The 12,471-nt window shown below is 48.1% G+C and overlaps 1 protein-coding gene across 1 annotated transcript in view; it reads left to right on the top strand.

Moving 5' to 3' along the window:
• Nucleotides 1-7,879: 7,879 nt before the first annotated feature.
• Nucleotides 7,880-12,471, top strand: part of AHCY (adenosylhomocysteinase) — a 32,818-nt gene continuing 28,226 nt past the window's right edge. The window contains exons 1-2 of the mRNA XM_065032580.1: nucleotides 7,880-8,013; nucleotides 9,678-9,868. Coding sequence (XP_064888652.1) covers nucleotides 7,986-8,013; nucleotides 9,678-9,868 — 219 coding nt within the window. The 5' untranslated portion in view covers nucleotides 7,880-7,985. The remainder of the gene's footprint in view (nucleotides 8,014-9,677; nucleotides 9,869-12,471) is intronic.

The raw sequence follows: 12,471 nt of genomic DNA, 5'->3' as shown, positions 1-12,471 counted from the left end.
GACTTATCTTGAAATTGTCATCCCCAAAAAGAGAAGTTTTGTTGTGCTGCCTTGCCATCTGAGTCTGAATTCATGATTTCTCTCATGAAGATAACAGTATGGTGTCAAAGTCTATCTACTGCTAATTGACTTATAAATCAGAATTGATTAATTTGACTTGGGATTTAGAAAAGTATCAGTAGGAAAAGATAAATTACTTCCTGTTATCTGGAGAAGGAATTAATGAAACCCTCAGGTTGGCGAGCAACTATTATTATTTCCAAGTAATCTAATTAAATAAAGACATGTGGCTACTTAATTAAGTATTTTATTACTCAATTGCTCGACAGTGCATAATCAGTGAATTGGAAGGACCGATTAGGTGTCTTGAGAACGGAAATGACACAACCAAGATACGCAGATGTTTTAAAGGAAGGACAAGACCCTGGGAAAACCGTTCCCCTCTTCCCCAATCAAAAGGCTGCACATTCTTTTTCCCTGGGACTGAAGAACATGATACTGTAAATCTGCTGGGGAGTGTTCAGAATAAGCCATGACATGCTGGTGCTGGGATATGTGGAACACACCACGTGTTTTGTAACTGATGGCTCCATCCAGTTCCTGTCTGCTCAGAGCCCTTGGAAGCAGCCGTCAGGTCAGCGGGGCCAGTGCTGGGACAGGTGGCAGACGTGCAGGTACCCACGGGCTCCACCTGCACCCCGGTTATGGCTTTGCCCTCTGGATGCTGCATCCAGGACCCGTAAGGGAGAGAAACAGTGAGGTGGTTACCTGATTCTGCCAGGCTCTTTGAGGAGAGTATTTGAAATGGAGCTGCTGGTAGAGAGGGAGCTTTTATCTTGTTTAGACCCAGGTTTATTCCTGTCCCACCCTGATAACTTCCCTCATTTATGCAGTTGGAAATGATCTACATCAGAAAGGCTGGCTCTTCCTCTGAGTGGTTTACCTCCTTGCAAATTGCTCTGGTGTAAATCAGCTTGCATTTCAGAGCAGAACAGATGCTGATAAAAGCTATGTAACATCAAAACTAATACAAAGGGAGAAAGTACAATTTAAATACCTGGGGCTTGATCCAAAGCCAAGTAAAGCTCATGAACTGGCTTCTATTGTGAATTCTTTAAAAGTCTGTATCAGCTTCAGGGGTCTGTACCTTCTTTACCTTATTTAGTCCCTTGTAGCAGGATACCCCAATGCTATCCACTAAAAAGGACAAAACCACTCAAGTTATCAGTCCTGTTGAGCAAGAGGCCGAGCTGTGTGTTCCACTAAGTCCATCTGTCCTTTGGAGCTACAGCATTACACTGCTGAACAAGAACTCTGAACCAAACCTCAGTGCTTGGACTGCAGGGAATCTAACAGGCCCAGGCTTTCAATATCCCAGGCTGACTAGTAATTGTGCTCATTCGCTCTATTTATTTTATCCAGCCTTTCTCATGCTTAGTGTGCGCTAAGTAACTGGGCAGCTGAATCGCAAACTTGAGGTGAGTAATAGCGAGGGGCAGGAAGGTTGCTGTACCAGTCCCATGGCATGCCATTAACATACCAGCTCATAATTTCCCAGACTGGATTAAGGGAGAATTTATGTGGTTAAACTTGCTCGACAAGGCTCAGGGCTTGGTCCTCAGTTCGTGTTATGCTCATGCTTGCTACAGCTGTGAGAGGGAGGAGAAGCTGATGTTGTACCGATTTACCGCCAACCCAGAGCCTCAGGCTCTCAGGGACTGAACCAGCCTCTTGTGTAACCGGCTGGCCCCGGGTTCCCCTAAGAAATAAAACCTGGTGTTTTTTTCTCTTGTTAGAGATATAAGGAAATAAGAGGCAAGAGGTAAAATTAGTCCAAACTTCCCATCACAGGAGACCATTTGTTATCTTCTAGCTTTTGGTTTAGTTCATGCTTGCACTGTGTGTACAGACAGCATGTTCACAAGTAAATAATTTCTAGTATTCTTGCAGCAAAAACAGAGACTCCTTTTAACCCTTGGACTAACCATACTCCTCCCAAAAGGCATCAGCTTGATCACACCAAACTCTTATTGAAGTGCTGGTAGTCCTCATTCACAGGGAAGTCAAAAGGAAGGCTACCTCTGCCCTCTGTTGGGCAGTTGACAAGGGAAAGTGGATGGTACCACAAATATAAAATCAGGACCTGGAAAAGTGAAGAAGTCTTTACTGAGGAGAGTGGTGCAGTGAATCTGGAATGTATTGAATTTAATATTGCCGGGGTGAATGATATTATAACCATAATGCTAATGCTTGCTACAGTAATACAAATGTTGCTGTGGATTGAGGTAGCAGTAACTGAACTAGATCCTCAGTGGTGTTCTGTGCTGCTGCACAAGATGATCCTGAGGGGGAAATCACATTTTGAAGGTCTTTGTGCAAACACATGAGGCAATTTATCTCAGAGTTTATGCCCAAGGCAGATAGGGAGAGTTTACTTGTGGCATGAGCTGCAACACATTTCTGAGTACTCTAAGTGTCTGTGCTACCTGTAGCAGCACTATGTTAAAAGCAGATTTAAGGGATGAACACCAAGGGCTGTTGTCCACATGGGACCCCTGCTAAGCTCAGTTAGCAGTGTGGGTCATCCAGAGCTGCTGCAACCTCCAGCTGCTGGCTGGGGCCCTCGGGAGCGGGAAGGCTACAGAGAAAAACACTGAGAAGATGCCAGTGATGCCATCACTGTTACAACCTCCATTAGGCACCTTGTAACGTTTACCATGATACAATCCAAATGGGTCATCAAACACGGTCCCTGACTCACTGTGCGGAGCGGCTCATGCTGGCTGGAGCAGCAGTTCTGCTGCACCTCTTTCCTCAGCACCATTCACTGTGAGGATTCTTCTTCACTCCTCATCAAACCCCTGCGCAGGGTAAACCAATATTATTTCCTAATTCAGGGTGCACCTGAATGCTGCCACCACGATATTGTAGTGCTTCACGGGCAAAAATGAATTTATTTTTGCAATGTGTATGTAAGTTTGTGGGAAAGTGAAATCACCGTTTGTAGTTTATGGGTAAGGGTGAACTGAGGTACAGAACATAACATCAGATGATCTCATTGTTCTGGGGTACCACCTTGGGACATGAAGGGTTTGTTTTGTCAGAGTATTTGGCATTTTGCTGGATTTTCTAAGCTCAGTGATGTGCTCTGGACTTCAGTCCACACAGCCTGGCAGAGCATTGGTCAAAGAACAGGAAAAAGCAGAGGATGATTGTTATGGGCACCTAGAAAATGAATATGCAATTAATGATCACTCATGCAAAGCCTGTCCTAAGGGACTGAGCCAGAACCACAAAGGCCAATGTGCCATGGAAGGGCTGGGACCCAGTTCTCCACACTCCCACAGTGCTGCATTGATTGTCAGGCCATTCTTGCCACCCTTTGTATCCATCTTCCACCTGCTATGACAAACAAAGTCCTGTGGACAACAGCCTCTTTTTGGGCATGTTTCTAATTCACACTCAGCACAGATCCTCCCCCGGCACTGCCAAGTGAGAATCCTGTTGAACAAATCACAGACATTCTTTCAATAAGGAATTGCACAAAATCCTTCTAAGAATGTATATAATATATAAAATGCCCCAGTCAAGTAACTCCATTCTCTACTTCTTCATGTAACTAAATTTGAAAGAGTACAGATACATACTTGCTTCTGTTGTCTCTACAGTTTCATTGGTAGTTTTCAGTTCTTCAGCACTTGAGTCTTCCTTGTGAGATTCATCAGGAACTCCTGAATTAACTTAATATTAAATCACATTATTTCATTTAGATGCACATCTATAATGTAAGTAAACCTAAACGATACTAGCACTCCTAGATCAAACCAAAGCAAGCAACCCCCTCCAAAGTCCACATCACTTTACTGACATCTCGGATACTAATCACATAAAAGTCAGTATATATAAACCTATCTAGTTGCCTAGGTCAATACACTAACAAAGAAAAAGGTATTACTTTCTTGTTCCTTAATGTAATTAATATCCTATGCTATGAGAACTTCAGCTGCAAAAATAGCATTAATATTCTTGAAACAGTAACTAACTGGCTTTATATGGAGTATCTGTGTGAAGTGTCACCTGTATTATACAGAGCTGAAAATGATGTTTTCTCCTAGTCTTGACATCTACAATATTTCCCAGCCATGCTAGTAAGCCCAGTCTATTTTTAAATATAGTTCTTAAATATAGTTCTTTAAATATAGTTCTTAAGAAATGTCATATGCTTGAGGTTTGTTTTTTGTTTGTTTGTTTGTTTTTTCCCCTGAGTTTCCCAGCTTTTCAGTGACTGTGAGATATTTAAATCCAACCCAGAACTTCCCTAGGTGAACTAGGACAGTAAATGAAACAGTTGCAGGATGTATAACATCCTGTCATTGTTTCATGTACACTGTTAGGTAGTGGAATATTGGGGGATTTTTGTACTCTTCTGTTCTTTTTCCTGTTCTTCCTTCTTCACTGTATCTTTCTCCCTCCATTTTGTGCCTATCGTGTGCCATCTGGTGTCCCAAATCCACCAGTGTCAGCAACAATGAAAGGACCAGGGTAAGAGCAGTCAAGGCACTGACTACTTACACATTAAGATGTAGCATAGCACAGTGTTTTGAGGTATTAATGTCCTAAATCAGGTCAGAGCAAATGATGCCGCTGCATGACTTGTCTGTAAGCACTTCTTATGCAGTTATAAAGAACTGTGAATATTGTGACAAGCGTTGGAGCACTTTCACACTGGGTGGAGCTGATCTGTCCTCATTTAATAAATCCTGTCAGCTCCCACCACCCACTCCTTGGCTTCACTGTTGTCAAGTGCTGGTCCCTTTCAGCTTTCACAGGGAAGTGTGCCTTGAGCTGAAATTAGTGGGAGTTATATTAAATGATGTCTTTGTTCCAGCCTTGCTCATTAATTTAGGAAGGACATTTTATGTGTAGCGGTTTGTGGGAACAGCAGGATGTGCGGGTCTTGGACAGGTTATACAAAATTATGTTTTTTATGAGCGTAAGTAGTGATAGTCCAGGCCAGTGAGAACGATATCTTGGGCCAGAAAACCACCCCTGTATGTATCATGTGCGAACGGGTACGTGAATAAGTGGGTGGTGTATTTGGAATAACATTTTTCAAAAAAACATCCTGTCTAACCTCTTGGTCCAGGCCTGTATCTGTAAACCTATAAATTGAGAACTCTTAATAAAAGTCAGCTCAGCCTGGCTCAGCTCTGCTCTGTTCTGCTCTCACTACTAGCAAGAACTCTGTGTCTGTGCGTCTCTGCATCTGTATGCGTTGTTCTCTTCGCCACAGCAGTTGCTGGGGGTTAGTGAGTAGAGACGTTGTCCATAATTGACAAACTGAAGATCAAGTTTGCTGGGGAGGCTGTGGGCTGACACCTAATGAAAGGCACATTTGGAGCATTTGCTGCCCTTGGGTCACGCTGTATAACGCGGGGCTGTTGGGAAGGACCTGGTTTGCCTGTTTTCAGAGGCAGGTGTGCAAGAGCAGCAGACACTGCAGTCTGCCAGTGATCAAAGAATCATTTCAGTTGGCAGAGACCCTCAGGATCATCAAGTCCAACCATAACCTAACCTAACTCTGACGCTAACTCATGTCCCTAAGAACCTCGTCTAAACACCTTTTAAACCCCTCCAGGGCTGGTGACTCCAGCACTGCCCCAGGCAGCCTGTTCCAATGCCCCACAGCCCTTTGGGGAAGAAATTGTTCCCCACATCCAACCTCAACCTCCCCTGGCGCAACTTGAGGCCGTTTCCTCTGCTCCTGGCGCTTGTTCCTGGGGAGCAGAGCCCGACCCCCCTGGCTCCAAGCTCCTTTCAGGCAGTTCAGAGATCAGAAGGTCTCCCCTCAGCTCCTGTTCTCCAGCTGAACCCCCCAGGTCCCTCAGCCGCTCCATCACACTTGTGCTCCAGCCCCTCACCAGCTCCATTCCCTCCTCTGCACTCTCTCTAGTATTTCAATGTCCTCCTTATGATGAGGAGCCCAAAACTGACCCCAGGATTCAAGGTTTGGCCTCACCAGTACTGAGTACAGTGGCACAATCACTTCTCTAGTCCTGCTGGCCACACTATTCCTGATACAAGCCAGTATGCTGGTGGCCTTTTTGGCCACCTGGGCACACACTGGCTCATGTTCAGCTGCTGTCACCAACACCCCCAGGTCCTTTTCCCCCAAGGCACTTTCCAGCCGCTCTTCCCTGAGCCTGGAGCGCTGCCTGCTGTCCCTGGTGTCCCTGAGGAGCGGGTGGGGAACTGCCAGAGCCCCAACTCCTGTCCTGCTGCTGCCAGCCAGTGCACTCGAGCTGTGACAAAAACATTTTGGTGACGTAAACCAACAGAGGCATGACTGACTTAGATGGACCTGCCCCAGAGGAAAGAACATGCTTCTCTTTTGGGCATCTTTAGATTTACAGAACTGCTTGGTAAGGTATCAGGTGTGCCGATACACCTGCAGTGCTCCAAATACAAACACAGATGCTACCGCTTATATGTGTACTGGCTGTAGGGCTACAGGATTCCTACTGTGGCTTCTGTGTTTCCGTGTGGACTGTTTGCTGCAGGACCGGGCACTGAAGGTCGGCTGCTGCTCATGTAACAAATACTGAACCTCATTTACAGGGAGCACGGTGAGTCGGGGTGTTGGGGTGAACTCTGTACTGAGAATTATTTCAAACCTTGCAAAATAATTCAGTGAGAAATTATGGGTATGAGAAAGTCTTTCCTTCAAAATATTTCACAGCTAAAAGGGGTATATTACAGCCTGGTTGCGAAATTTGCCGCAGATCATGACTGAAGCTTATGAAAAACGTATTTCAGACGTTAGAACAGGACCGGACGTGCGTGCGACCACAGGCCAAGGCTGAAGCCGGGCTGTGCCTCCGGTGTGTGCTGCAGGCGTCAGCTGTGCCCGGGGTCAGGGCCCGGCAGCCCTGCCCGCACCTGTCCTGCCCCACACCTGCCAAACCGGCTGTCGCAGGAGAGGGGAACGGGCCACGGCCAAGTCCAAGGTCCAGAGGGACTCATGTGCTGCGCCTCGGCTGCGGCTGCCCGGCATCTCACCCGCACGCTGCCCGGCCACGCTGAGTTGTTTGTGCTCACGGTCCGTACACCAGTAACCGCTGACACTAACAAGCCCATGGGATTGTTCAGGGAGCCCCCCGGGAGAGAGCCAGGGCGAGCTGCCTGGTCAGTGCCCACAGCAGCTCCATGGCCAGATCCGTAAGGAGCCATTGAAGGAGAAGTGTTTTTACAACTGATCTGGCACCCGTCACCAGTGGGGCAGAGGACTGAGAGACATCAGGCTATGAATCCTTAATGTAAAACAAAGTCTCTTCGAACTAATCCCGGAATGAGAACTGATTATTGTATTTAAAAAGTTAATTTAGGGTGAAAGGTAGACAAAGAGCCAAGAATGCATACTTTAAATCAATAAGGGGAGGGGGTTGTTAGAATTAGATGAATGAGACAGGTAAACTGAGGCAGCGTTGGGTGGTCTGTAAACCCTGCAGTACCAACCACTGGGAACCGGAGAGGGGATTTGCGGCTGGGATTAGGGTGATATAAACAGGGGCTTTTTGCCCTATTCCGTGTGCCTGCTATTAGGTAGGAAACCCGCTTTTGCAAAATCGTTAATAAAATCTGCTTTCCTGCCTGAGCCTGTTATATTGGCGAGATGATAGTTTCCTACAGATCCGGTACCGGGATCCATGGCCCGTTCTGGCACCGGTGGGTGGCAGAGCCTGCCCTGGTGCGGGTCCGGCTGTGTTCCCAGGGGCACAGGAGGCCCCTGGTCCCACTGTGGTACTGGGGGCAGCTCCCCAGGCCACCACAGGCACCATGAGGCCCCAGGGCCAACCGGAGCCGCCGCGACCCGCCCGCCGCCGTCCCCACGTGCCGCCGCGGCCCCGCCCCACGCAAGCGCCGCCGCCGCTACTTAAGCCGCGCTAGGGGCCGTGCGCGCCTCCTCCGCCGGCAGTACCGCCACCATGTCCGACCGCCTGCCGTACAAAGTGGGTGAGTGCCAGCCCTGGGCCTCCGCCGGCTCCCCAGCGGTTGGGCCGAGCGCGGTGCGCCGGGGCCGGGCCGGGGAGCCCCGCGGCCCCGATGCGGCGGCGGGGGAAGATGGCAGCTGGCTGCTCACCGCGGGGGCGGGAGCGCGGGGCGGGCAGGGGTCCGGACCTGAGCACCCCCGCGCCGTGGGGCAAGGCTGGGCTGGCACCCGTGCTGCTGAAATACCGCGGGGAAGGAGGAAGGGGCCTCTCGGGGCCCTCCCGGACCTGCCGCCCCTCCAGGGGTTAAACCCGCGGTTAAACCCGTGCTTCTGCTGCTCCTCGGCCGCCCCCTGCCCGGAGCCCCGGCACTGGCTGCCTCCACAAGCCCTGTGCTGGGGCCAGGCTTTCACTCCGAATGTGAAACGATCTTTAAATCTGCGAGCCGTGTGACACGTTTCCTTAAAAGATTTTGGCGCGTATTTTTGTAGACTTGAAACTCCACAAAAACCCTCTAAATTTATGGAGAGTTGTGTGTTCTTTGAAGGCTAAGTTCAAAGAGAAGAACATCAATCTGTAAGGCTCAGTCATAAATAATTTGCCTTGGAGGCTATGAACATAAAATACTACAAGCTGTATTTTTAAGCAGCCCTGGTAAAACTACCAAGCCTTGAAGGGGAGCAAGATAAATAACCATCCCCCTGTTGATACAGTTGTTTCCATGGCCCTTCCGTTGCCCGAGGTTTCTCAGTGCCCCACTGGTGCGACGGCAGCTGCAGCAGCCCCGGGCTTCGTTCTGGAGCAAAATGCAGTTAGCTTGTCTGTATTAAAGGCAGTGATCTGACTCAGAGGTCCTGCTGTTCCTGAGTGCTTTAAACGGCCTGTGTTCTCTAGGTAGGTGAAAAAAGTATCTGACAGTGTTCTAAAGCGAAATGGGAGCTTCTGAAATCTCTGAAGGAGCTAGCTGAGTGAGAGGGATGCTTGGTGGGTGGTGCACACAGGCATTAGCTGTTGGACCCTTGCCTTTTTAAGGCTGGAGTCAGACATCTCTGCTGAGTACCCTCAGCTAACCTGTCAGAGGTCTATCTTGTTCAGTTTGTGTTGGAGTTTTCTACTATAGATCTTTTTTACAAAGGCAGAAGTACACTTGTAACTAAGGTAGCTTTAGTGCCTTGAAAATAATCTTTGTGGATCCAGGTGGGTAGGAGCCCCACAGTTTTACTCTTAAGAGGGGGAGCTGGGCTGGGCTCAGCTCCTGGTGCACTTAGCAGGGAACGTGCTGTGGGTGTTATGTGAGGAAGCTATTGCCATATGGGCAGCTTCCCCCCACCCATGCAGGTCTTAATGCTGTGGAAGTAAATCTCTCTAGGAACTGTCAGACCCTTGGATGGAATTTGTAAGGAGTCTATTAAGGCTGGGACATAATGAATTAATGGCCTCAGGATATCTGTATGTTAGATTGCAGTTGATTAATATGCTCCTACAGGAGCACACTTATTTTTGTTTGAAAGCCTGTTTACCGCTGGTAAAAAAGCAGAGAATAAATATAATAGGGTCTGTTGTTCCCCAACTCTGTCTCCCAGCTGTTGCTGGGTGTTCAGCTGTTGCAACCAGTGCCTGTCCACAAGCATGTGAACAGATACCAAGGTCTCAGCTATTTAAACTCTGACATCTGTCCTCCTCTTGCAGCTGACATCCGCCTTGCAGACTGGGGTCGCAAGGCCATTGAGATAGCGGAGAATGAGATGCCGGGGCTGATGAAGATGCGAGAGATGTACTCTGCGTCCAAGCCGCTGAAAGGCGCACGTATCGCCGGTTGCCTTCACATGACCGTGCAGACGGCAGTTCTCATAGAGACCCTTTTAGCGCTGGGAGCTGAGGTAAAGTGTCTCTGAGTTTCTCCTTTAGTGTGTTCTTAGGCAAGAGCTATGCCTGGGGCGCTGCTTCTGCTGATGTAAGTACCTTAGGGATCCTGGCAAATGTCTCTGCTACTTGGAAAAGACTGGGGCAGTCTCCAGGTGGATGTGTGATCTCTTTTCTCTGTAAGCAAAAAGCTTGTTACCTGCACTGTGTGCAGCTCTGGGATGTGGTATGTGTCTTCCTTCCAGACAAACTGAATCGAGTGCCTGTTTTGGGCTGGGTCACTGGTTCCAGCAGCTATCTGTACAGCACCCCGAGCAGTGGTGCTGAAAGCTGCTCCCATGCAATCGTGTTGTGCTCGGGCATGCAGTGCTGTTGCTGGTAGTGTTGAAGTGGCCGCCTCCAGCTCAGATTAGCCTGTATTAAGAACCACAGCATGCCCTAGTAAAGTCAGCACAAACTAATGAAGCTTTCTGAGAGCTCACACTGGCCCTTGAGCACTGCAGGAAAACAACAGGGAGGCAGCATGGTTTGGTGATCGAGGGTGGGGGATTCCACTGACTTTGAATTTGTTGTGTAACTATGGATCAGTTACCCTGGTCCGTATTAAAGACTGAGATACTTGTAAGTCCTTACTGCATTGTGTCCCCTGCCTGACTTCCTGAATGAAGTCCAAACATCACAGCTAAGTGTTTGCTGTGCAGAGCGGGAGGAGAGCCAGTCGTCTGAGCATAGTCCATGTAGTTTATATGCTGAGCTGACTGGAGCTTACTGATTGGTTGTGTTAAGCATGGATGTGATCTGAAATTCCTTCTTTGTGAAGTTTAGCTGCCTGGACTCAGGCTGGCCAGAGGTGCCCTGTATGGGATCCCTCCCTGGGAATGGTTGAAAGAGTTGAGCAGTGTCATGGTCATCAAGAGGCACTGGCAGAAGGGAAAGTGCTCTCACTGTAGCAGCTGAGGCATTTCTGCAAAAGTGGAGGAGGTGGGTGTAAGCAACATGCCAGGTCAGTGTGGGCAAGGCATTGCTGTTGGGCAGGTGTTCTTCAGCCTGTTCAGAGCTCTTCCACAGTTGCAAATGGTGCTAAAGAGCTTTGACGTGGTGGTACAGTTCTGGCTTTATTCCACTCTGTGCATGAAACACTTGTCTCTCCCCAGGATTTCAAAGCAAGCAGTAGCCACTGAGGTGTGTGAAGCTCCTTGCTTCTCCTGTTGGCTGCTGTACCCCAGTATGGCTGGCTTAGGCAGCAGCTTTGTGCTTACTGGAATATTGCCAAACTGCTTTAATTTGAGCACAACCCCAAATTAATGTTACATCGGATTCATCCAAGTCGTTCAGGGAGGTATCTGCAGAGATTTTGTTCCTCTAAGCATAAGTTATAGTGGTGCCTATAAGACGTGTACTGTTGTGTTAGCTCCTTGTCCTGATGCATCCCTGTTGGTTTAGACTTTGTCTTGAGTTTGGGTTCAGCCGTGGTTCACCTGTTTTGTCAGAACTTTGGTACCTGGGAAGGAAGAGTTGAAACTCTGGTGAAACCGTACCCTACATAATGAGGATGTAGCTCACTGCAATGTAGTAATCTTGGTATCCCTTTTTTGGCTGGATTAATAAAGATAGAATAAATACTCTGACTTGGAGTGTAAATTCTAAAATTGTACTAAAAATGCATTCCCTTCATAACCAGTGTTGCATTAGGTTCCAAGCCCATCAGGTATGACAATTATTCTAGGGTCTTTGCTATTATCACAAACCAGTGTTACAGAATTGAGGATGCAGAGTTGCAGTGGCCTATGTCTTGTATCAAGTGCTTGAAGTGTAAACAATACATAGGTGTTCTGTATACACTGAATTTCATGCCACCTCCTCATGTCATCTGTTCTGACATGGAAAGAGCTTAGAAAAACCCGGGTGAGGAGGTGCAGGGCTTGAGGTCATGAATTTGGTTTCCCTGCACTCCTTCCAGGTGTGTGCTCACTGATGAGCGTTGGTTGTGTAGGCTCTGATGAGGTGCTTTGTACTGCAACCCTGACTTTGAAGTGTCAGTTCTTGATAAAGTGGGATGGGTATCTGAAAAGAGGCTGAAGGATTATGCCTTGGTGCCCTCGCTCCTCAAACTCTGTTAGAAATAAGCCCCCAAACACCTGCCAGTGGGCTCTGTAGGGAGCAGGGTGAGAACTTGTGCGTGGCTCTGGGACGTGCTGGTTTCTGTGCCTGCTGGGGAGCTCTAGTAGGTACGCGGATACTTTTCAACACAACTCAGCAACATACTGTTGCTTTTCTAGGTGCCTGAACTTAGTTCTGAAATCTGTGTGAAAAACTTCCATGGCTGGAGCACAGAGTGGGAGTTGGGTGAGCATAAACTTGGAGAATGCCTGTTGGAGTGCACTGTTTCAGCTGCATTTCTGACTCTTCTGAGTGCCAGCAGGTGTGTTGCTTCATGTCCATGTCCGTCAGTGGACACTTGCTATGTGGCTGTTCTGAAAATCTGAACTTTATGGACCCAAACTTTCTAAACCCACCCTACTGTGCACTTCTTGAAGAGCTATAGCTGAATGTACGCTCTGGCTGGCTGGCAGAAGCTCTCATGAGTAAGGAGATGGCTGAACATGTGTCACAACTAAAG

The sequence above is a fragment of the Columba livia genome, chromosome 16 (assembly GCF_036013475.1).
Source record: "Columba livia isolate bColLiv1 breed racing homer chromosome 16, bColLiv1.pat.W.v2, whole genome shotgun sequence".
Lineage (NCBI taxonomy): Eukaryota > Metazoa > Chordata > Aves > Columbiformes > Columbidae > Columba > Columba livia.
Note: the sequence above shows the minus strand (reverse complement) of the source record. Positions and strands in the feature narration are given on the sequence as shown.